At 46.0% G+C, this 24,896-nt stretch overlaps 2 protein-coding genes across 18 annotated transcripts in view; one reads left to right on the forward strand and one right to left on the reverse strand.

The window, feature by feature from the left end:
• Positions 1-5,038: 5,038 nt before the first annotated feature.
• On the reverse strand, positions 5,039-17,150 carry LOC106737931 (hypothetical protein). 14 transcript variants are annotated; one of them, XR_002094046.2, is made up of 5 exons: positions 16,719-17,150; positions 14,543-14,643; positions 13,732-14,303; positions 10,245-10,553; positions 5,039-7,058 (listed from the first exon to the last, which is right to left on the reverse strand). XR_002094046.2 is itself a non-coding variant. In XM_019499278.2 (3 exons), the coding sequence occupies exon 1, from the start codon at positions 12,763-12,765 to the stop codon at positions 11,665-11,667; it is 1,101 nt and encodes a 366-aa protein (XP_019354823.1). In that variant the 5' UTR covers positions 12,766-13,725; the 3' UTR covers positions 5,039-7,058; positions 10,245-10,553; positions 11,593-11,664. The 14 variants fall into 14 exon arrangements, 3 of the variants coding, with proteins under 3 accessions (XP_019354823.1, XP_019354824.1, XP_019354822.1); XR_002094043.2 differs by having other exon boundaries at positions 13,732-13,795; positions 14,533-14,643; positions 16,691-17,150; XR_002094039.2 differs by having other exon boundaries at positions 14,533-14,643; positions 16,691-17,150.
• A 29-nt stretch (positions 17,151-17,179) lies between these two features.
• The window catches only part of GSS (glutathione synthetase), a 39,384-nt gene continuing 31,667 nt past the window's right edge, over positions 17,180-24,896 (forward strand). For 3 of the 4 annotated variants that reach the window (XR_002094048.2, XM_006262091.4, XM_019499281.2), the window contains exons 1-3: positions 17,180-17,387; positions 21,645-21,781; positions 23,604-23,749. Coding sequence is in view for 3 of the 4 variants with exons in the window: in XM_006262091.4 (XP_006262153.1) it covers positions 21,653-21,781; positions 23,604-23,749 (275 nt within the window). In the remaining variant the exon portion in view is untranslated. Of the gene's footprint in view, positions 17,469-21,644; positions 21,782-23,603; positions 23,750-24,896 lie in introns of all 4 variants that reach the window. The other variant, XM_019499280.2, reaches the window with a different exon arrangement.

Here is a 24,896-nt window from a genome sequence, read left to right on the forward strand (position 1 = left end):
AATTCCAGCAGGCGATGATCGCTGTCGCCCAAGTGGTCGAGCACCCGTAGACCCTTCACCAGGTCATTGCCCATGGCCAGGACCAGGTCCAACAAGGTGTCTCCCCTAGTGGGGCTGTGCACCTCTTGGGATAGATGGAGGTCCTGTATCTCCGTTGTTGTGCCTCACATTAGCGTAATGTCGCAGTTTTTTACATGATACTTTCATGCACAGTAAAATAGTTTACTGGACATTAAAGTGTACATGTAGACACACCCAGTGACCTACTATAGGAATCCCTCTGGCTAGCCCATTTAACAAAGGCCTCTCTAACAAAGCCAGTGCCATTCTGAACCCATGCCTGAGGTCTGATAATGTACTAGTTACAGTGAAATGTGTGTGTCGAAGGGCCAGAATTAGACACCATGCAGTGAAGAGAAAGGAGTTTTGTTGCCTCTCCTTTATAGTGTTCTTTGTACTCATCCTAGTAATAGCTACAAAGCCTCACAACACCTACCTAGGTCATCTACTAATGACCACCACTGGCATCTGGCCAGAAGCCTGCCGATACCACTTGTCCTCACCACCAGCCGGTCCAGAGAGGTGATACTCCCCCTCTGTGCGACTTTGGTCAGGCCACAGTTGGAGTACTGCGTCCAGTATTGGGTGCCACACTTCAAAAGGGATGTGGCCAGCCTGGAGAGGGTTCAGAGGAGGGCCACCCGCTTGGTGAGAGGGCAGCAGGACACACCCTACGAGGAGAAACTGAAGGATGTGAACCTGTTCAGCCTCAGCAAGAGGAGGCTGAGGGAAGACCTGGTGGCTGCCTACAAGCTCATCAGGGGGGATCAACAGCAAATAGGCAGAGTTCTTTTCTCCCCAGCACCACCTGGGGTGACGAGGAACAATGGTCATAAGCTGACAGAGAACAGGTTTAGGTGATAGGTTTTGGAGATCAGAAGGCAATATTTTACAGTTAGGGTGGCCAAAATCTGGAACCAACTTCCCAGGGAGGTGGTCCTTGCCCCTACCTTGGGCAAATTCAAAAGGAGGTTGGACGATCACCTGTCTGGGGTCTTGTTCCTGCCTGTAGCAGGGGGTCAGGCTAGATTATCTGTTCAGGTCCCTCCTGACCCTGGCTACTATGAAACTATGAAACCAAGGCCCAAAAGATTTCTACCTGGCTTCAACATGGCTGTTGAAGTTGCTCAGGATAATGAGCCAAGGTGACTCTAAGAGCAGCTCATACTAACTCATAGTTGGGCATCTGTGGTCCAGGAAGGTGTCACATTCACCAGCACAATTCTCAGTTCTCTCCAGTCCCAACACACACACACACACACACACACACACACACACACACACACACTTGAATGAATTGTACCTAGAAATTGGCACCTTGTGTGCCTGAAAACAGATGTAATAAACACAGCTAGCCTGCCCTTTTCATACTAAGCTACTCTCTGGAAACATCTACCCCAAAACCCACCCAGTAGTATTAGCTAGCCAGCTGTAAGTAATATGCGCACAGGCAGGGGCCTCATTTATGATTAAATGCAGATCATGGAAAATGCATTACGCGGCACTGATTTATGAACCGCTATTCAGAGTAGCTTCTCTGATAAGGACACTCACTAATTAAAGATCTGGATCAAGACTACCAATTTATTTCACAATGGCCACAACTTAACTGTCAGTAATAAGCTCTGGTTACATCTGATATGGGCACATGTGAACCAGTACTTTAGTAAGAGAAGTCTCCAGAGCACACAATTAGCTCAAACAATTCCCCTGAAAGAGCATTTTGCTAATGTGATACAAGATCATGCACTGCCATCTTGTGGATCCAGTTAGTGACTCATGTTATAACTTCCTGTTGCTTTGTTGATAGTCTCACTCATTCTGCCAGATTATTGTCATTGGTCCATTAGAGAACAGATTATTACAGCATAATATGTTTCTCTTTGCCCCATCCCAGTGCCAACCTATACCCAAAAATTATTTGCCTGCTCTTAAGTGTCTCCCTTACTCACCTCTGGCTTTTTTCCCGCTGCTTCCCCCCTATTCCCGCTTTACCTTTTGTTTTCCTAATTTCTACCTATTTACATTCTCATTGACATCCTGTCACACTTTTAGCTTCTCATTCCTTGGAGTCTCAGAACAGCAGACACTCCCTATGCCTGAAGAAGGGCAATTGCGCCCAAAAGCTTGCTAAGAACTTTTTTCCACACACATTTACTCAATGGACACATTTACTCAAAGAACCTTGCCTGCCAATGAAACAATGCATTCCTTCAGCCCCCAATGCCCACAGGACCCTGGGCATCTTGTCAAAAATAAACAACATGATATTGACAAAATAAGTAACAGGTCCCAAGTGTCCATCCAGTGTGAAGCACAAAGGGAGGAGTCTCCACCATGCTAGAGGCTACATATGTGTTGCTGTAGTACCCTGCCTCCCTGCCATACCCAGTGTTCCAACAGGACAGAGCTCCTATTGCTTGCTGAGACAGGGACTGAACATCTGGATGAAGGGATTCTCCACACTGCTGCCAATTGGGATATTAGGAAATCTGTCCTTAATGCATGTAATGCAATTTAATGAGTACTTACTTGCTCAGCTGGGATTGCAGAGGTCCAGCAGCATGGTAATGTTTGGTGGGCTAAGACCCCTTGACTTCCTGATGGGCATGAGTGCTGCTTTCTCAGCCTCAGACAGAAGGTGTAAGGAGCACTACCGAGTTTGCTTGCTCAGCTCCTGATGTCAAAGGAGCATCAAGGGAGTATCTGGGCAAGTATGAAGCAAAGAGAAAGGAGAGAAAACTCATCCACACAAACATCTAGCTAGAGAGGGCGACAGCAGCTTAAAATAATAGGAATAACCCTCCTTCAGCGTGACAGGAAGCTGAGGGTCTCAATAGGAGGACTCAGGTGCCCGTATACCAATGCTAGGAGCATGGGGAACAAGCGGGATGAGCTAGCCCTCCTGTTCTCCTGTTCTCCGATGGGCAGTACAGCCTAGTAGGGATAACAGAGACCTGGCGGGACTCCTCACATGATTGGAGCATAGCCATGGAGATGCAGTAAGATGGAGGTGCAGCTCCAGTAAAGGAGCAATACACCTCCTTGGAGCAAGGACAACAAAAGTCCTTCTTTAGGTATGTAGGGAAAAAGAGGAAAGCAAATTGGAGTGTGGGGCCACTGCTCAACAACTAAGGATAGCTGGTTACCGACAATCAGGAGAAAACTGAACTAAATGACTACTTTGCCTCGGTGCTTCACCAGGTCCTGGGGAAAATCATGCCGGATAGGGTACAGAATGAGCAGGGCAGAAATGATTGCCTCCCTACTGTTACCATAGAACTGGTGTGTGATCAATTAAAGAAATTAGACAAATATAAATCAGCAGGACCCGATGAATTTCATCTGAGGGTGCTGAAGAAGCTGGCTGGCATCATCACGGAGCCCCTGGCAAAACTGTTCCAAAACTCGTGGCATTCCAGAGAGGCCCCTGAGGACTGGAAGAGAGCCAATGTTGTGTCCATCTTCAAGATGGGGAGGAGGGAGGACCTGGGTAACTATAGGCTAATTAGCCTAACTTCTATCACAGGGAAAATCCTGGAAAAATTAATTAGTCTATGTGTGATAGGCTTGCAGAAGGTAAGATTCTGAATGACAGCCAGCATGGCTTCATCATAGGCAGGTCTTGTCTAACCAACCTCATCTCCTTTTACAATTAGGTGACTTGCCACCTGGATAAGGGAGAAGTGGTGGGTATTGTATACCTTGACTTCCAAAAAGCCTTTGATCTGGTATCCCACGATGTTCTTGCAAGTAAATTGGAAGATAGCGGGCTTAACTGCGAGACAGTTAGGTGGGTACAAAGCTGGCTGCGAGGTAGGACCCAGAGAGTCCTAATGAACAGATCTGTGTTGTCTTGGCAAGAAGTGAGCAGTAGTGTCCTGCATGGGTTGGTGCTTGGTCCTGTACTTTCCAACATCTTCATCAATGATTTGGATGAGAGGGTGAAGAGCTCACTGGCCAAGTTCACAGATGACACCAAGTTATGGGGAAACATGGTCATGCTTGAAGATAGGCTACAGATACAGGTGTATCTAGCAAGTTGGGTGAGTCAAAACGAGATGAAATTCAACTTTGAGAAATGTAAAGTGCTCCACCTGGTGAAGAACAATCCCCTGCACACCTACAGGTTTGGTAACACCAACCTGACCATCAATATGAATGAAAGAGACCTGGGGGTAATAACAGACCACAGCATGAATATGAGCCGGCAATGCAACTCTGTTGCTAGCAGGGCAAATAGTACTCTGGTATGCAATCAATGCATCTCCAGCAAGACCAAGGTGATTCTTTTGTTCTACTCAGCACTGGTGAGACCCCAACTGGAGTAATGCATCCAGCTCTGGGTGCCACACTTTAATGTGGATCTGGTACAACTTCAGAGTCCAGAGAACGGCCACCTGTATGATGAGAAGCTTGGATGGCAAGCCATATGAGGAAAGGCTGAGGGACCTGGGACTCTTCAGTATGAAAAAGAGAAGGCTGAGAGGGAACTTGGTATCAGTTTACTGCTATGTCAGGGGAGTACATTAGGGGCTCAGTGAACAACTTTTCACCAGGGTGCCCTTGGGGAGAACCAGGAGTAATGGTCATAAACTCCTGGAAGACCACTTCAGGCTCAATATTAGGAAAAACTTCTTCACAGTCAAGGTGTCCAGACTGTGGAATAAGCTCCATCGAGAGGTGGTGCAATCACCTACCCTGGAAATCTTCAAGAGAAGACTGGATAGTCATCTTGCTGGGGTCAGGTGACCCCACTTGTCTTTCCTGCCTGGTGCAGGAGGCTGGACCCGATGATCTTCCAAGGTCCCTTCCAGTCCCATATGAATCTATGAAAAGGAATGCTAGTGCCAGATATAAAAATGTTTTTGTTAGATCCCAACTCCATGCGGTGCCCAGCAACTAGGGAGATGACGATCCAATTGTTCATGGATCCTGTTACTCATTAGCCAGAGCAAGCAGGGAGCAAACACCAGCATACATTGCTCACAACAGCTTTATTCAGAATGGAGACAGCTTTGGGCCAGGTCCCTCAGACACACAGCCTGTGAACCAGGGGACCTGCCCCGAACATTAGTTTTTTTCACATTTTATACACCTTGGTCCATGCTCATTAACATTTACTCCACCTTCACCCCTCCTTTGGTTCCACCCATATCTCCTCCTATCTCTAGCTCCACCTCTGTTTACTGTTTACTTCATTAGCATGGGATTGCTTATGCATTTCATTTATTTACATGCCTTTTTGCTATGGGCGCATGCTTAAGACTTTGACCTCCACTTCCTTCGGTCACTCGCTGGTTCTTTCTGGTTTCTTGCTGACTCCTTCATCTCCAAGGCCTTGCTTCTGCTTTATCTTCTGATGATAGCTGGTGAGCTGCATCTTGTTCTTCTTACACAATAGGCTCCATACTTTACAACACTACGACCTTGTTAGAAAACTGCTTGCCTACGTGTTTGCAATGTTATTTTTAATACATCATTCTGCCTTGTGGTCAGCAGCTCTGCTGAGACGTAGAAAAAAGCCCTGTATTCAGCTGCAAATCCAGTGCTCCCCAAGATCCAAATATTGTCACCCTAACAGCTTTCAAGATAGTAATGTGGGGGAAAAGATGTTTCTAAGGGAGATGGGGATTTTGGATTTGGATGTGGAAGGGGTTGCAGAGAACTGGTCAAACAGAACATTGCTACTCAGAGAAGCAAGTAGCACTATTTTAGCAGGCCTGCAGGGCTCTCTGGGGTTGCCCACACCATGGTAGCAGTGTGCCCTAGCAAGGATGTCTCTGAACATATCCCACTCACCTGCTCTTGCTCACATAATCCAAACACAGAAATACACTGGTGAAACTGCTTGTGCTGTTCCCCATGGCTAGTTTCAAGCATTCTGGAGGCTGAGGTCTCAAGAAAGGTGGTGGGCAGATGCCCTCAAAAAGACCATACTAGCGTATTTGCAGGTTTGATGCATACAAGTGGGAGTGGGTGGCCAGGGCATGCTTTAAGAATATCCCTGCCAGGACACACTGACACCATGACTTCAGTCCTATGATTTGGGAACAGAGAGCCAGCCAAGCAAGGCTAACTCAACAATTTGACTACAGCAAGTTGCTCATACTGCTAGCTGGTGGCTACAGGGAATTTACTGTCTTCAGAGATAATTACATGCTTTAAACAACTTTGTCTCATAAGCCCTTGTGAGGCAGAGTTACCTGCCTGACAGATGGCACAGAGAAGTCTATGAGGATCTGTTCTGGGGATACACTTTCCCTGTCTCACCAATTAGCAGACCCTTGCCCTCGTCCTCTGCTCCCTCTTTTCAGAGAGCACTAGCAGAAAGGAGAGCATAACAATGCTTGACTTATATGCAAGGAATACAAGGAGGCTGAGTAGAAGGCTGCTTAACTCTTTCTTCCTTTATACACCCACATAGGAGATAGACCGTATGCAGCAAAAACTGCCCTTTGTGAGGTCACAGTGACCCTGAGCTGGAATTCCCAACACCCCTCACTACCATACAATTGTAGCATGCACAAGCCTAGGTGCTATTCAAAGATAGTCAGCTTGCCCCAAGGTGGTTATAACCTAAGTGAAACAAGACCAAATGAGCAAACATATGTACCACAGTGAAGTGGGGGAGGAAGGACCAGGGTACTAGTAATGGGGACAAGTTTCTACATAGGCTCGCAGTACACATGACCTTTGGGGGCTGTAACTCAGTTAACAGTTTTTAACTAAATATACCAGTGGCTTTTGTCCTCTCCTAGGTGGTGCACTGCACTTCATCACCTCCCTTGGCTATCATCGTTTAGCAACTACTTTAATGTGAGAGTCATTATTCAGATACTTTGACATAAATTATCATTTCCATAATTTTAAGTCATTGTTTGTTGTTTCCACTCAGTGATCTCTCTCACACACTTTTAGGCCATAATGAGCTTTGCCTTCACAGATGACTTGTTTTCCTTTATCGTTTTCTAACAGCAATGATTTTTTGAAGCATCCTAAAGAAAATAAATACAATCAGAAAGAGGCCTTAGGAGCAAAGAATTTGTCTCCAGCTATTTGACTTCTGCCATGTTAAGGGAAATAGAACTAGATACAATCTTGTAAATGCATCAAAAAAACCTGACTACAATCAGTTTCCCCTTGCAAGTGAAATAACCCACAGGACCCTGAAAAGTCAGAAAGGGCTAACAGATCTTCTGGAATTGGATCACCAAATTCAAATCTCTTAACTCTACCAAATCCCTAACAGCCTCATCAGCCCTTCACAGCCATTTCCCAGCACTTAGGAAATACACACAACCAAAAAATAATAGGTAAGATGCAGGCATTGCTGCTTGTATATTCCCTGGACCAGGGGTAGTTAGCCTGCAGCATTCATGCTACAATGGCACAGGCAGCTGGGTTGTGGCATGCATCAAATAACATAAGCGGGGAATATAGTGACAGATATAGCAGGGCACAGAAAGCAGACCAATAGAAGATACAGGAGAAGGGAACTGGAGTGGCATTTGGAGGATGCGAGGCTTACCTTGTGGCATGTCTGCCAAAACCACTGCCTGCCCACTGCCTTGGAATATCACAGCTGCGACAATACCCCACCCTTGTCCCTTGAGGCATTTTTTATGGGTGTTACCTTTTCATATCACAAATGCTTTATAAAATTACACTAGTCATTATTTTGTTCCATTAAGTACCAGTTACATGGTAGTTGGGGATTGGTCAATGAAATGCCTGCACAATGCTATGAAATCATTCTTGTGATGTTGCTGTAAGAAGAGCTTATCAGAGTATATAGTTCCTAGAGTTGGCTAATTTGTTAGATGCAATTTAAGTGTAGCTAGGCTGTTCACAGGCTTTAGAGGAGGGCTCATTTGTGTACTTAAACAAATTAAATATGAAGAACCTGTTTTTTCTATATTCATATAAAGAATATACAATATCATATAGTTCAGAAACTGCCCTAGAAAATTATCCCTACAGATTTTCATTAGAATTTTTATTTTTTGATATGTTCTTTCTATCACAAAATCATAGAAAAGTATGGCTGGAAGGTAACTCACGATGTCACCTAATTCAGCTCCCTGCTCAAGACTGGATCATACCCATTTAAACCAGCTCAAATAAGTGTTTGTTTAATTTGCTCTTAAAAGTATAAGTCCTTTTTGAGGCAGCTTATTTGTTAAATTCCTGTCTCAATATTAGTTATTAAAAAGTGTAATAAAATAGTTCAGATGTTATTCCTTCTCTAAAAATATTTAATATTATCAGAGATGGATAGTAGGGCTGTGTGAAGCTTCAGTCCCTGATTCGATTCAGTGGAGATTTGGCCCAATTCGGTGGCCAGATCTCTGAATCCAAATGGAATGAGAGGACCCTTTAATCTCTCCAAATTGAATTGAAACCCTCCGAATCGATTTGCGGATAGACGCAGCTTTAAATGTTTTTTCTACATACCTCTAGGTAGCAGGCAGCTTGTGAACACTGTGATGGTGGGGTGCATGGAGCATCCCACAGAAGTGTGGGGGGCTCCCCAGCGTGCTTGGCAGCAAACCCAGAAGTGGACCAGAAGTACTTCCGGTCTACTTCCGGGTCTGCTGAGGAGCATGCTGGGGGGGCCCCCTGTGCCCCTCCGGCTCAGCAACTGCTGCCTCCTGGGTTGGGGGGGGGGCACCCAGGGTCCCCCTGGTGGCCAATCTCTGATCTGGGGGGGGGGGTGCAGGGCGCCCCCCCCCCCCCCCAGCATGCTCCCTGGCAGACCCAGAAGTGAACCTGCAGTGCTTCTGGTCCACTTCTGGGTTTGCTGCCGAGCATGTGGAGGGCCCCACCCTGTGGGATGCTCCATGTGCCCCAGCATTACAGCGTTCACAAGCTGCGCTGGTACCATGAGATATGTAGAAAAAACATTTAAAGCTGTGTTGTCTATGTCTGAATCATTGATTTCCAAATCAGCACTGAATATTCAGATTCGGATTTGGCTGAATCAAATCGGGGACAGTGATCTGAATCAATTAATCAAATCACTGTCCCCGATACAGGCCAAATCCGAATAGGGCCCACTTCGCACACCCCTAATGCACAGCATGTTTTGGTAACCCCAAGATCACTTCATCAGATGCATCAAAAAGGATTTATGTGATCAAAAGCTCACAAAAGCTTATGCTATATATGTTATATATTTCTGGTTTAGTTAATCTGTAAGGTGTAAATCTACTCTGCCTTCTGTGTGACTTCAGACTAACTACCTCTTTCCATTGAATATTAAATAATTTTGAGAATCAGTGTTTGTACTGACTGACCACTGCAGTGAAACTGATTAATTTTCAGCTTTGCATCTCAAATTGAAATATAAATTGAAGGAGCAAAAGTCCATTTTAATATAATGGAACAAATAAAACATAAATACTGATTCATCTAAGGCTACAGAACTCCATTATCTTGTTATTTGAAACCGAGTATAATCCACGATTGCATCATGTGTATGTACACACAAGGGGACAGAGTTCCTTCCTTCCTTCCTTTTTAAGGTTTTTAAGACTAGTTTAGATAAAAACTTGTCTAGGATAGTTCAGATAAGGATGATTCTAGTTTAAGCAAGCAGCTGGACTACATGATCACCTGAGGTCCCTACCAGCCCTACTTTTCTGATTCTGATTATGTCCGCTGCTGCTCCAAAAGGCGTTCCCGGGCTGCTTTTGCTCAGGTGGCTGACCGGGTCTGCCCCGGTCCTGCGGGCGGCCCCCAGAGGGTGCCCCGGGTAACGGTAGCAGACCCCCGAAACTTGCCAGCCACGGCCTTATCTGGACCATCAGTGGGTCCAGTGGAGCCGCAGCCTCCAGTGCCATCACGCCTTCAGCGGGCACTCATGGGGCTCCAACCTCCCCTACACCCCGGCCAACGCCACCTTCGGTCGTGGGTCTCTCAGTTTCTTCGAACCGACCCCGCCTTGTCTCTTCCCTCGTCCCCGACCAGCTTGACTCGATGTCTTAAGCTGGACTCTGGTCCGAGAACTACGAGACCTGAGGCCCTGTTGCCCCTGCGGGCTTCCTCCCCGGCTTCCCTGCCGGCTTTCTCTCCGGTTCCTTCACCGGCGTCCCAGCCGGCTCTCCCACCGGTTCCTTCACCGGCGTCCCAGCCGGCTCTTCCACCGGCTCCACAGCCGGTTCCCTCCCCAGCTCTCCTACCGGCTCTCTCGTCAGCTTCACAGCTGGCATTCCCGTAGATGCGGCTCTTGCTGCTTTCACCGCTCCCGGCGCTGCTGCAGCTTTTCCTGCCCGAGGCAGAGAAACCCCGTGTGTGCCCGCTTATGACCTCGGGCTTCCCCGCGGGCTCCATGGTCTCCTGCAGTCTCCTTCCTGTGCTCCCAGCGCTGTACTTTATTCCCACCGGGTGGCATCTCTCGCTGACGTCACCCGCTCTCAGCTGGATGTGAGCGTGGCTAACAAAATGCGCGGGTGATTTCCCGGCGTGCGCTCCTCTGCTGTCCTCGGCTCCTGCAAGGGGTAAGTGCTTCCTTTTTCTTTGGTTTTGGGCCAGGGTTTCCCTATAGCCCCGGTGTCCCTGGGACACTGATTCATAGTATTCTTCACTCCAGCCAGCCCAATATTCAGCTCCATTTAAACCTTGGGCAACTGTAAATTCACAAAATTCTGCACAGGCAAACCCATTCACGTGACTAAGTGATTAGATGAAAGAGGACTTGCAGCCCATCCTTCCCTGTTTTAGCCCAGTAGCTTAGTGGTCAGAGCACTTGCCCAGGAGGCAGGTTTGAGTCCCACCCCTCACCCAGAGTGGGGTTTTAACCTGTAGCTAACTAATGAATAGTGTACTAACTACCATGCTGCAGCTTAAGCACTAACCAGTCCCCTCTCCAGCTCCTCCTGAGGCTGGTCTTCCAGGCAATCAAGAAAGTGATGTGGGGCCAGGAGAAAGAATACAAGCTAGGGGATGCGTGGCTCAATAAGACAGCTACTGTCCTGGAAGGGTGGAGACCCTGGATCTTTGCTCACAATGGAAACTTCCTCATTGCTGTCCATCCAATTTATCCAGTAGCTATTCAATGGATGGTGCAGTGGCTCAGGTTCAAGGACAGGACACATGATAATGCCTAACCTACAGCCTGGTGGTTAAAGATACTGTGGTGGAAGTTGGAGCTACAGATTGAAAACCTGCTGGGTGAAAGGGTCAAGAACCCAGGTCCCCTACTTCATGGGCAAGTGCCTTAACCAGCAGGCTGTTGGGATATATCTCCTCTAGGTTTTTACCAGGCCACAATTTTAGTGCTTACATTGAGTGCAGGAGTATGGAGCTGTGTACCTCCCCAGGCAGAGGGCTGCCTACTCAGCAGCTGTATGTATGTGTAAGAACACAGAGTAAGATCAAATGTGTTTACATGCCAAAAATGACAGTTACATGGTTGGGTAAGTGACACCTAAGCATATAAAGTGAAACAGGATTCTGCCCAAGGTATTTAATGATATCGCATGAAAGTGTGTGGGTGTGCGTGAGAGAAATATTTTAAGTTGGACAAACCTGATTCAGGTCTTCGTCATTTCTCCTTAAATGTTTAGTTCTATTCTTCTCATATACAGCATTGTTTTCCATTCAGTGAAGTGGAATTTCTTGAGAACATGTGCACTGGCTTCTACTTCCCAGGCAAGGATCAATTGCAAATCCTTTCTCTATGCTCAAATAACTCTCAGGTACTTTCTGCTTTGCCTGGAAGCAGTTATAAGTGTCACCTGATGTGCCAAAATTTTGTTTAGCAGCAGGCTGGCAGGATGGGCAGCAGTAGAGGTGAGGAACAGAATACTTGGGTAGAGTTTGTTTTCCCTCACCATCCTCAGCAGGTGTTGAAGCATGTAAGCCATTTACACAACTTTGCTGCATGGTGGCAGCATCCATATCACTTCTGATATTTGTCTTTTCATCAGTTTCAGTTTTCCTACCTTTGTTTAAGAGCTCTTCTTTCATAGTCTTTGCTGGAACTCCATTCTCAAAGTAAGACTGTGTACTTGTGAAGTGTTTTCTTGCGTCTTCATGCTTATGTACATTTTCAAAAGACAAATGAGTTGGGAAAATAACTTGGTGACTACAGTGAGACGTTCTATATGCATCATCTGCTTTTTCACTCTGGCTACTCATCCTTGTTTGTTCAGGTTTACAGGTTCCTCTAATAGTACCAGGACTGGTTTTGACTATGTTTTTAACTGACTGGGAAATATCTCCATTAGGGAAGAGGCCATCTTGTGGCATAGTTCCACATCTACAAGACAAGAGTTTCTTCATGACTGAGTCTCTAGAAGGCACAAGGTTGGATTCAGAATCCAGATTCTCCAAAGGCATATAAGTATTATTGGCCTTTAATTTAGTTTCTCCACCAGAGGAGAAGGCTATGTTTTCGATATTCCTTGTATGAGGCAAGGTCATGGTACTTGGTTTATCTTCAGCATGTAATGTTCCAGCTGCAGGACTCCGACTCTCTTTTTCACTCTGGTGAAATGGGGGTATCACACCCCCCCCCCTTGGTGGAAGAAGAGGGGTGGTTGGGCTCCTGCTCTCAAGTAGGAGAGGTGGAGGGATCAAGAGACCCTCCTGTTTTGTGTCTGCATCCTCTGCAGCAGGAGGTATCTTTGCTTTAGATGGCATCTCACATTTTTTCTGACCTCCAGGCCACCCAAAGCAAAAGTTCAGAATACTTTGCATCTTCAAATCTCTTTTTCTTTTTGTTGAAGAGGTATAGCGGGACTTGTCACCACTGTATCTATCACTTAATAAAGAGTGTGCAGAAAATCTGGGTGTTACTGCACTTCCTCTTCTGAATGGTTTTCTATTACTGCTTAGGAATTTTTCAGTACCAGAATTTCTCCACTTTGAATGCACTACGACATTCAAATCACACAACTGACTGCAATGACATGCAAAAGCCTCTGTTAAGGGCACATACCCTGCTGCTGTTTCTTTCTTAGTTTTGTAGTTACAGAGATCTGGCTTTAAAGGACGAACACTGAAAGACCTTTCTTTGGATGTGACTGGCACAACAGGATGTACTATGGGACTGGAAATCTTTAACTGAGGCTTCTGTTCTTCAGATGAATGGAAAGGCTGAACTGTACACTGTGTATCCTTAGGGGTCACAGAAAATTGGTTTGCATGCACAGATTTAACTATGGTAAACACATGATCTATCTGGAGCCTAGGAAAGTCAAAATTAGATGATTTTGTCTGTGTTTTCAGGTGTTGCTGGGTTTTAGGAATTGGGATTTGTTCCCATTCTACCTGTCCAGTAACTGGTGTGAGCTGCTTATGTAACCCCTCAGGTTTTGGCAATATAGAAATATGTAACTTGTTAAAATATTGGTTAAGATCAGGTTCTTTAAGTTTGAAAGTGAAATGTGAAAGTCCTCTGCCTATCCTAATTTTTGGAGAAGTTGTCTCAGCTGCTCCTAATGAAATAGATGGAGTTGAATAATCTGTTTCCAATGTTAGAGATATAACAAGTGAAGATGAATCAGTGTGTGAACAAATATGCTCACTTATTTGTGGTCTTTCAAGTTTTGCTTTCAAAGGATAATCTAAACATATATTTGCTTGTTCACCAGATATTTCCAAGCAGAATACGCTATTTCCATGAAATACAGCAGTTTTCTTCTCATTTGATTTTCTACTCACGTGTTCATGCAGTGTTGACTGCTTTGGACACTCACAAGCAATAGTCTCACGAGAACACCCTCCTCTAGAAATAAAAGAAGTTTGTACAGTTTTGTTAGGCCTTGAGGTTGGAGGACAACCAACAGGCAGTTTCTTTTGACTTAATCTATTAGCAATGTAAGGTTTCTCAATTGTGAAAACAGCAGGCACTTGTGATAGCTGCTCAATACTGAGTAGCTGTGGGGATGCACTTTGAGAAGATAAACGCTTTCTAGAAGATAAGGCAAACCTTGACTGATGAACTCTGGCTGCACAACTTGCAGCCAAATTGTCAACTGTCTGATTTTTATTAAGATAAGATGGAACCTTTTCTTTTTGGCTGCTCCTAGAGTTTTGTGCTTTTGTTCCTTGTAGCGGAAAAAGGTCTTTCCAATTCTTATTTCTATTGGCTGGGCTATTTTCTGGGGCCAATAAAGCATCAGTCAAGTCACTGGCTCCTTTCTTTCTATCCCTTCCTTCTTGTAGAGACTGGTACTGCTCCTCTATATCAATGTAAAGTTGAAGATTGTTTTTACTGTCCTGGTCAGCAAAATCTAGAGCAGAAACATCAAGTTATTTTCAGTTAAAATTGACTCTTTAGAATACAAAAATGAGAAGGTTTTAGTAAGGAATCACCTGAAGTTATTCACAACATTTATAATAGCATATAATGCCATTAATTAAGTACCAGCAACAAATTCATTATAGAGAAACATATAATTCACTATTTAGTCTTCAAAACAAAACACTCTTGAAAGCTTAGAACAGAGTTTGGAGTCTGACCTTCCTTTACCTTTGCAGCTACAGTGACTATTTAAAAACCTTGATTCCCAAATACAGACATCAGATCGCTTTTCATGCCACACCCCGATGAGTTGTCATTGGACATAGCACCTGAAAAATAATAGAAGAAACTTGGAAAAATGCTTTGCAAAAGATAGATGGCATTGGACACAAAAAAATTCCAAATTCAGCATTGTTGGAATTTCAAAATGTTTTATTTTTATCCATTTAATTTATAGATTGCTTATATTTTTCAAGACTGAAAAGAAATAGAAAGATGGACCTATCATAGTACTGCCTTCATGCTTTAGAGAAGCTGGGGCCAATCCTTTTGGCAGGCATGCCAAAAGGTAAGCCCTACACATCTTCCCCAAGTGACATTCAGATCTCCTTTCCCTGCTTTCTGTCCCCTGCCTTACCTGCTGCTGTTTCCTTCCTGATCTGCCATGTGCCATGCACAGAAGCTATCTGTGCATGTCCTCTGCAAGCTGGCCCCCCCTGCTTTATACCATATTTAATGGGCAGTTACTTAGATCACTGGCCGTTTTTCATAGTTATTCAGATTTCTACTGAGATGCCCCAGTCACTGACCAGTACCTCACCCTGCTGCACAAACATAAAAGTCTCTTTTGCTGGTGAAGAGAACAACTGACATTACCACAATTGTGTGCTGCTGCCGTATAAAATGCAGAAATCTCTGAATCACAATAGATAGATGAGACAGAATCAGAAAATAAAAAAAGAGCTTCACACAAAGGATTCTAAAAATACAGTGTAACTACAGATTTTCATGGAGATGCGAGACCTAAAAGACCTGCTAATTCAGTTCTTATCCTATCTATGTAAGCATATTCATATTTCAAGACAGTGGAAAAAATCATGTTCAGCTAAGATGAATCTAAATCCACACACAACTGTTTAATATCATTGTTGTCAAGTAGACAGCATCCTCATCAGCACCACAAATTTTGAAATACCGGCACTTAAAACCTTAGGAGGCAGCAACCTATTTTCTGTAGCTACTGACCATTTCTGCCAAATTTTTTTGTTAATTTTAACAGGTTTTTCACTGTGGTAACTAAGGGGATTGAAATTCATTAGCTCTTGAAAACAGAAAAAAAAAATGGTGCTCATTATCTTTTATGAAAAGTTTTACAGAGCTCCAATATAGAAACTTTCCAAAAAATGTCTCTTGGATGTAAGATTTGTTTCCCTTTGCCAGTGGCAGCAACACTGGAAATTCTAGTGCTGACAAAACAATGACAGCATTTTAACACCATTGCACATAATCCTGCTCAGTGCAGATCTAGTTGACAGTGCGTAAAAATGCTAATGCCTCATCTATATTTAAGCCCCAAACAGTGTTACCACCAGCAGTAATGTAACTGGGGTGGGGACACAGGGCAAGCATGACACTAGTCCCAAGGATGCCAGCAGCATGCTGTTGTGCTCTGCTACCAGGCTTCCACCTCATCCTCATGCTTGGTATCTCCCCACTTTCATTGTTCTCTGGCACCTCTGCCCAGGGCACTGAAACTGCTAGTTATGCCTCTACCACTGAGTTAAACTGATGATGGCAATGGCATAAAAGCAACAGCAAATGGGTGGAGGAGTAAGTGACAAACCACTGCAACCTCTTCAGTCCAACTATAATCAGGAAGCATTTATATGACTCCTGCTTGGGGACTGCAAGGCACTTCCACTGCTCAGGGGGAGCAGTAGCTTGCACTACAATCCTACAAGGAAATATAAACAGGCCATATTCAGCACAGGTGATTGCGGGCTCCAGAGGGAGGCTTGTGCCATGACTTTGGACTCCCAATGCATATTAGCCTAATGATTCTAACTGCTATTACAACCCCCACCCCCGAGTCAACTGGTATTAACCCAGCTCCTGTGGACTGCCATAAGCAGGCATCACCACCCTTCCATCCTATCCCGAGAATGAGGTTGCCCCTATGTACTTGCCTTTCCATTACGCCCTCGCCCACCCCCGCCTCTTCTGTGGGAGACGAGATGCCAAGCAGGGTCCCCACACCCTGCCAGCCCCGCAGGAACTGCCCTGCGTCCTTCCCCAGGCAGAGCTACCCCATGAGGCTGCTCTCCCCGCTTACCAGCGCACTACCCTGCTCACAGCCGCTCCCCACCCTGTGCTCACCTCTTCCGGGACCTTTGAATGAACTCACTTGACGTAAGGCTGCCTCACAATGCCGCGGAGTGACGTCACACAGCTGTGACGAAGCTCCGGGCAACAACGCCATGCCCCAGCCGTTACTCCTCCCTGCCAAGAGGCCGCAGGCGCCTCCCCTGCGTCCCGCCTGTTCCCTCCTGTCCCCGCTTCCGGCCAGGCGCACACCGCCCTGCCCCATCGCCACGAGAGAGTCGGCTCTTCTGCCTGTCGGGCCGCCGCGCTTGGGGCCAGTTACCCTTCCCGCAACCCCACCCCTATCCCCTGCAGAGCTGAGCCGAGCCGGTAGCTGAGTCCGCTCCTAAGCGAGGCCAGTGACATCATGCCGGGGGTGGGGCTGGGGCTGAGGCCAGGGCTTGCTGCAGCTGTCACCAGCTTGAGCTGCACGCGTGTGGCGCAGCGGAAGCGCGGGCGGCTCTCCCCTCCCGCACTAAGCCCCGGGGCTAGCAGCGCTGCTGAAGCCCGGCAAAGCCGGGAATGTTTGGAGACCGCGTTACGTCACTCTAGTCTGATAGGCCAGCGCTCCTGCCAGTCAGAAGAGAAGGCTGCGCGGCTGCACTGTCTCGGGAGCGGATTAGGCTGCCTTCTGGTTCAGGCCGGAGGGAAGGGGAGCGTGTCGCCGTCCCTAGCAGCCCCCGCTTGGTCCCTGACGGCGTAGCGAAGCCAGGTACTGCCCCGGCCGGCGCATCCAGCTAGGCGGGCCGGGCCGGCCCCCGGCCAAGGCGGGTGACAGACTTGGAGGGGAAAGGTGGGTCCGGGGCCTGGGCTGTCCGGGCTCCGCTCCTGGGGAGGGGGACTTCCTGCCAGCGCAGTTAGGGAGCTCGGGCGCATAGGGGGGTTAGCAGACCACTCACTTAGGCCCGACAGCCCAGCCCCTGGCTTGTTTACTTTTCATTCCATCCAGGAAGAGCGCACACCAGCTGCTGCAGCTTCCTTAGCCTGATGAAGCGTTTTTGAACCCGAAAGCTTGCTTAATAACTATTCTCCAACCATTTGGGTTGGTCTAATAAAAGATATCAAATTCACCCAAGGAACCTTGTCTGCCTATAACCTTGGCTGCAGGCACAGTTGGGCCTTAACATGTGCAAAGAAAGGCGGGGCGCTTGCGAGTCTGTCTGGGCCTCTGTGTCCTGTGCCTGTCGCTCCCGCCCACCCCTGGATGCTCCAGCTCACACAGGCGGACAGGTGGCTCTGGCTCCTTTGCCACTTAACTGCAGAATTCGTGTGTGAGGCGCCTCCCAGAGTATCATTGCATAGGCCGGCCGTGCTGCCTACCGCCCTCTCCTGAAGACTTGAGAATGTATTAGCGGACATGCCTCCCTGGGAGGCCTCCCACCACTGGGATGCTAACATGACTTGGGGCATCAGTTTAGCGAGCTGTTATCCCAAGCAGCTCTAGCTTTTCTGCGCGCATTCAGGCTTCAGAACTGGTTGTCTGGGTGCATGCCAGGAACTCCCCTTTGCTCTTTTGTTTGCTAGGAACAAGCTGTGCTGGCAGCCCAGCAGTTCTGACTGGAGGATTATCTTTACAAACCAGTGGCAACCCAGTACTTTTGTTGTCACCAGCTTGCAGTCAGGTTAGGAACAATGGAGCTGTGCATTTAGAAACCCCGTCATAACCCTATTCAGGGTTATTACAAACAAGGAAATGATCTGTTGCACAGATCCCAGCATTGTAGGGTAGTAGGGCTGCAAGAGACCACGTGAAGCCATCTAGTCCAGCCCCTGCTCAAGGCAGGATCATCCTTGACTAAACCATCCAAGTGAAGTGTCTGTTCAACTTGGTCTTGTGGATTTCCTAGGATGGAGATTCCACACCTTCTCTAGGTAGCCTGTTTCAGTGCTAAAGTTCCTCCTAATCTTCAATCTACGTTTCCTCTACTGCAATTTGAGGCCATTCCTCCTTGTCCTGTACCCTATAGCCATATAACCTCCCTTTAGGTATTTGAAGACTGTTATTACATCTCCCTACAGTCTTCTCTTTTCCAGCCTAAATAATCCTTGTTCTTTCAGCTTTTCCTAATAAATCACATTTCCCAGGCCTCTAATCATTTTTGCCACTCTCCACTGGACTCTTTCTAATCAGTCTACATCTTTTTTTGAAGCTTTGGGCCCAAGATTGGTCACAGTACTCCAAGCGAGGCTTCACCAGTTGTGAATAGAGAGAAAGAATAATTTCCCTTGATTTGAAAGCAGTGTTTTGGTTAATACAACCCAGTATGCTGCTTGCTTTTTTGAGAGGAGTCCAGTTAGTTCCTGACCTCTTCGCAGAGACTGTTTTTTTATAGGAAATGAAAACCTTAGTGTAGGTAGGCAGTTCTCAACTTACAACGTTTCAAGTTACAACATTTCACACTTACAATGTTTATAAATTGACACCCTGTTTCAACTTTATGATGTCAGTTTTGACTTAACAATACTTGATCCGATGTGATGCTATGCCAGTCAACAAGTTTGCTGTGTTGCCTGCCTCCCTGGAGAACATCTGTCCCAACTTCCTTGGATACTTCGTTTAAGAAAGCAGACAAGACTCCAGAAAAACCTGCAGCCAAGACTCCTGAGAAGACTCCAGCCAAGAACCCGTCAAAAAGTCCAACCAAGAGCCTTTCAAAAAGTCCAGCAAAGTCACCTCAAAGAAGTCCTTCCAAATCGATATGATTGCTATTGACAATATAAATACATTAATGTAGCTATATTACTAATCTATAGTTGACGTAGTACAAAATTCTGCCGTATTTTTAGTAAAAATAGGGTATCGGGCTTTGGTTCAGGAACCAATCCCCCATTTATAACCTTGTTTCTTATGAGAAAATTGGTTCCAAGTTACAACGTTTCGACTTAAGACACAGTTTTCAAGAACCAATTGTGTCATAAGTCCAAGGACTGCCTGTATATGTGTTTTGTTACTTCCTTATTATCCTCTTTAAAAAAAAAAACCCCAAACTCCTCCTCTCCCTCAAATACATTTCTCTCTTCATAGATGCTACTATTTGTATTTTGATGGGCTATATTGGAGAAATGTAGGTGTAGTTAGGTCTGCATAGTATTGTTACAGCGCTTAATTGGATGCCATTTTTTGGCACTATTGTTAGCAGATTTGCCTGTCACTTTAGGATGTGCTCATTGATTAGAGTTATGTTTCTGGGCTCTCTGTAATTCTATCAACATACTGCTTGTGTCATTTGTATTTCTATACTGAGCTCTATCTCTCCCTTCTGCAAGTCCCCACCCTGCAGGGCTTAGTTTCAACAGAGCTGGGGTTCCTTTAGCCACAGAATCAGGTAAACACACACACATGCACACACATTAACAGAGTACGTCTGAGCAGGCAGGGTAAATAAGCACTTCTAAACTGACACCCTCATATGCCACAGACTCAGTTCAGCAGGGCAACAAAAAATGCAGTCAGACACACACACGCAAGTTAACAGAGCATGTCTGAGCAGACAGGGTCAACCAGCACTTCCAAGCTGACACCCTTATATGCCATGGACTCAACACTTCCCCAATTTCTTGCCACAGTTGTCCTGGTAGTAACCCCCTTGATGAGCAGACCCCACAGGATTTTTGGGCATTACGGGGATCTTTGGCTTAGGTAAGAGGAGCAGTGCTGCAGAGCAAATGGGGAAGTCGAGGAAAAGAAAGAGTAAACGAGATTCGGAGAGAGAGTATGGCATCCAGCTTGACCATAAAAGTTAGTTTATTGCCAGGTGTATGAAACTTATAATGTTACTAGTAATAATAGCTATACAAGGAGAGACAAACAGATGAAACGGTTACAATATTACATGGTTTCATTTGGGTATTTGGGGAAATCTAGCTCAATTTTGATCAATAAAAGTCAGGTTTAGAAAGCTATTCCTGGAGTGAGAGAGAGAGAGATTAAAATCAAGTCTGAAGTTTAGAAAGTGGGCTTCAACAAAGAGAGACAGAGTTGGGATCTCACCACTCAGTAAAGCGTGAGCTAGTCGAGGTTCCCAGGTGTTTGTTGGAGCTCATAGACAAGCTGCTCAGCTTAGGGTCCAGAGTGCTTGAGACAGGTAGAGCCCCCAGCACGATCAGTGAAGATATTCCAGGCAGAAAAAGGAGACGGTGAAGTCCCTGTGGAACTGGTGCAGCTTTTGGATCCAAGAACAGAAACTTGAGCTTGGGTAGGGGTTCTTGTAGGGAAACAACAATGGTTCAAGGGAGAACAGTATTTTGGGTACCAGTAAAAATCATCATTAGAATTGGTCTGATAAATGCTGGGCTGGGTGTGTGCAGGTGTGGGCTGATTAACATCTGGAGCAGAGATCCTTCATTATGCAGTGCTCCCCTGCTTCTCTGGTTCCAGAGTTCAGTGCAGTCCTTTCCTTGGAATCTGTTTTCCACTCTGAATGCTAAAGGAGGTGCCTCCCTGTCCCATCTTTGATGCAGATGAGACTAGGGTAGTTACCTTAATCCTGTCACCCTTGTCCAAGGGGTTTAGGTGTCTCTCTCACTGCATCTTCATTGCTTTTTGTAAATCCTTCTTCTGATCAGTTCTGGTTTAGGCAAAGGTGGGGGTGGTCCTTCGTAAGTCAGACAGGCTGGGTACTGTGCCAGGGTTCCCCAGGAACACAGAGCTGGCAGGTAACACTGTCTTGTGCAGGCCTCCTACTGAAGATTAATGTCAATTTCATTTGAGTGAGGAGTGTTGAATAAAGCCATGGTTATGGCATTGTTCAGATTCTCCTCCTCTTAAGGAGCCCTGAGGTGTTCAGGCCAGAATTAAATACAGAAGGGGGCTTGTCAAAGGTAAAAGAAACCAACAGTTTCATCTGGTTTAATTTAAAATAAAACCTCTTTGTCATTTCACCATCATCTAGCCCAGAAAGATTAGGCTGTACAAAGGCTGAAAGGACTGGAGCAAGGTCTTTTTTTATGTTACTTTTCTGCCTTCTAGCATTTGCAATGACTGCCTTGTGGAAGGACATCTTACATAATGAGCAGCTTATTCAGGATGTAGCAGCAATCGCTGTGGATGCAGCACTTCTTGAAGGAGTTCTGATGAGGACCGAAGAGGATTCCAATGTGTCTGATGTAAGCATAGAACTTATGTGGCTTGATGACTCAACGCTTTTACTTTGAAATATTTTCATCTTTTAAAAAAGATCAAAGATCTCAACAAAATTTCCACTCCAAAAAATAAGAGCCTGGTAAGGAAATGAGTGCAGCTGCCACAGCTTGTTTGTGAAGGCCTTGTGAAATATACAGCATGTTACAATAGCTGCATAAATTTCCAGGCTTTTGTGAGGACAAAGGAAACAAATGTTGTCCCATATACTACTGTATTTACTAGATTCTGAGGCGAGGTTTTTTCCACATTTTACATGGGGGGGGGGGGGGAGGGGGCGGGAAGCCTTTCATCTTAGAATTAAGTATGAGGATGAAGGTGGGGGGGGGCAGGCAGCACAGCTGCTGTGGCTCAGGCTCTGCCTGAGGTTGGGGCCATGGCTGCAACCACTGCTTCCCCTCCCCTCTCCCTTGCTCCTGCCTCTCATTTTGCCATCTCCCTCCCACAACCTCTTTCCCCCACCACTATTTCCCTTCCCACCCTACAAGCAGTCTCTGTTCCTTGCCTGCCCCTCTCCCACTTTACTCTTATTTTTGCTCTGCACTGGCAGGTTCTATCCACATGCAGCCTGGGACACTGAGCACAGCCCCAGCTGACACTGTAGCAGTCTGAATGGCTGCTACGGAGGTAGGCTTGAGGTGTGTTCAGTGCCCCAGGCTCAAACAGGGATGAAGCCTGCCACCATGGAGCAAGAGTAATTGGGGAGCGGGGGAAGGGAAGACCTGAGGTTGCAGGGGGTGGGGGCAAGCACAAGCAGGGGCAAGCTGCTTGACCTCCCCTGCAAAAGTGGGGGGATGAATTAATGATTACCCTCCAATAATTGGATTCTATGCATGGAAAATTATAATATTTATACATTTCCCATGTATAGAGCTTAATTATTGGAGGCTTGTCTTAAATTCATCTTAGATTTGCTTAAAGATGGTATTTGTTTTTGAGGTGGCCTCAGTTCTAATCGTGTTAGTTTAGAGGCATGTGAGATCTGGACTGACAGTGTTTAAAAGAAAAAAATGTTGTGTTAAGAGAGGCAGTGAGTGCTAATTTTAGAACTGAATGCCTGGAACTGCTCCACTGCTCAAGTAGAAACTGGGATTTTTCTCCTTCTAAATGAGAAATTCAGTGAAGCCTTAACTATGGAGTTGCTATTCCAAACTTTATGTGCTTACGGAGATGTCAAAGTCAAGCACTCAAAATTCATTAAATTTCACAGTCACACTGTAGAGCTTTAGGCCCAGAGGTATGCAGAGTGAAATCTGCAGGAAGGTTTTATTCTTAGAGTGTATAGATTTAAGGATCTCATCTAGAGCAGAGGTTGTCAACCAGGGCCTACCTGTGGGGGTACTTGGGAAGGCCCTAGGGGGTATGCATGGGTGGGGGTGGAGCACCCCCACCCACCGCCCCGCACCACCACCTCCCAGGAGCAGGGCTGGAAGTGGGGGGGGGTGGCGAGTGCAGCAGCTCCCCTTTGCAGGCTGCACAGGCAGTGCCCACCCAGCTGGTTGGCTGGCCACAGTTGGGGGGCTCGCATGTGGCAGCCACCACTGCCACCTACCACCCTGTGCTGGCGCCACTCCACATCCAGCCACGTGCCACCCCCTCCCCCTGCTTCATGTCCGGCCATACGCACTCCACCCCACCCTGCAGCCACCGGGGTACATCTATTAAAAAAGGTTGAGAACCCCTGATCTAGAGCATGCCAGTTTTAAATTGGAACCAAATCAGGCATCAGCCCTGCTGCTTTGGAGAGAGGAATATGAGGGTGACTTGTCCATTTTATCTTTATCCCAGGTGGTGAACTTTGCTCCCTTCACATTGCTCCCATCTCCAGTACCAAGCGCTCTCTTTGAGCAAGCCTATGCTGTTCAACAAGATTTTAATCTGCTTGTGGATGCTATTAGCCAGAATGCAGAATTCCTGGAACACACTCTTGCTAGGTATTTATTGCATGGTGTATTTTAACTAAACACTTAACATGTAAGGCTTACCTAACTTAGCACATATTTTTCAAATTGTTGCCACCTGTCATTTCGTTACGCCAAACCATATATATTCCTCCAGCCCTTCACGTTCTCAACAGACAATGTGAATACCTTACTTCCTACACTGCTGATTCTGGATATGCCTGTTCAGGTAGGACAGCCTTGTGCAAAGGTAGCTGAACCAGGTGTATCTGCATCAGTTTCAGATTTGGAAGCAGTGTAGCTAAGAGAGTTTTGACAGAGGGCTGCGGTTTCTTTGACTGGCTCTGTGTTGTGCTATGTAGACACACCCACACTGTGTGTTGCTTCTGTTTTCAGTCTGGCAGCCTTTCCCTTTCTCTAGCATGTTATTTTAATGACACAGTTGCTAGTATTTCATAAGTGGATTATACAGTTAGGTGCACTATACATTTTAAAATTCTTATTTAAACTTATCAGATTTTTAGCTGTGTCATCAAAAAGCTTTAATGTTTTTGGCTTTTCCTTACCAGCAGATTAGAAACCTAGACAAGAAAGTGGTGTTTGGGAGATGTCATCGTTGCCTCAGTATATTTTCCATTTTAGCTTGTCTTGTGGACTTGCAGCCTACTACCTGGCAGCTTGTTAATCCTTGGGCTTTACATTCACTGTTAACTAGGTTGCTAGAAGGACTCTTTAAGGCCTTGGGACCTTGCTCTCTCTGCTGCAGTTTATTAAAGGTCTTGTTTCCTACAGCCATTACCTTGAAGAGGAGGTTCTTGCAGTTTCAGATTCTGATTACTAACCTCTATGATTCAGTAAAGAAAAGGTGTATAGGCCTTGCCCTAAATTGTATCTGGCTTTCACTTCATTTTGTTCCTACCCCTGAAGATCTAGTAATCCTGAGGAGGTAAGGTTACAGCTATGGGATCTTAAAGGAGCTGTTTGCTGCTCAGATTTTCTCAAGCTGTTCAAAAATCAATCTGTGGCTTTTTGAGGGGGAGGGTGAAGGAACAAATGTTTGAGCCACCTGAATTGCAGAGTGCTCTCCATGGGTATATTTGTATACATAAACTCCTTTCCCTATGGGGATGGCTGCTGCAGTGGTGTGTGGAGGGCCTGCTCCACACCTCTGTGAAACCTG

This window comes from Alligator mississippiensis, chromosome 9, assembly GCF_030867095.1.
Source record: "Alligator mississippiensis isolate rAllMis1 chromosome 9, rAllMis1, whole genome shotgun sequence".
NCBI classification, from domain to species: Eukaryota; Metazoa; Chordata; order Crocodylia; family Alligatoridae; genus Alligator; species Alligator mississippiensis.

What these genes read in the sequence shown, in the direction of transcription:
- LOC106737931 (XM_019499279.2), bottom strand. Translation starts at nt 12,765, where the DNA reads ATGCAAAGTATTCTGAACTTTTGCTTTGGGTGGCCTGGAGGTCAGAAA.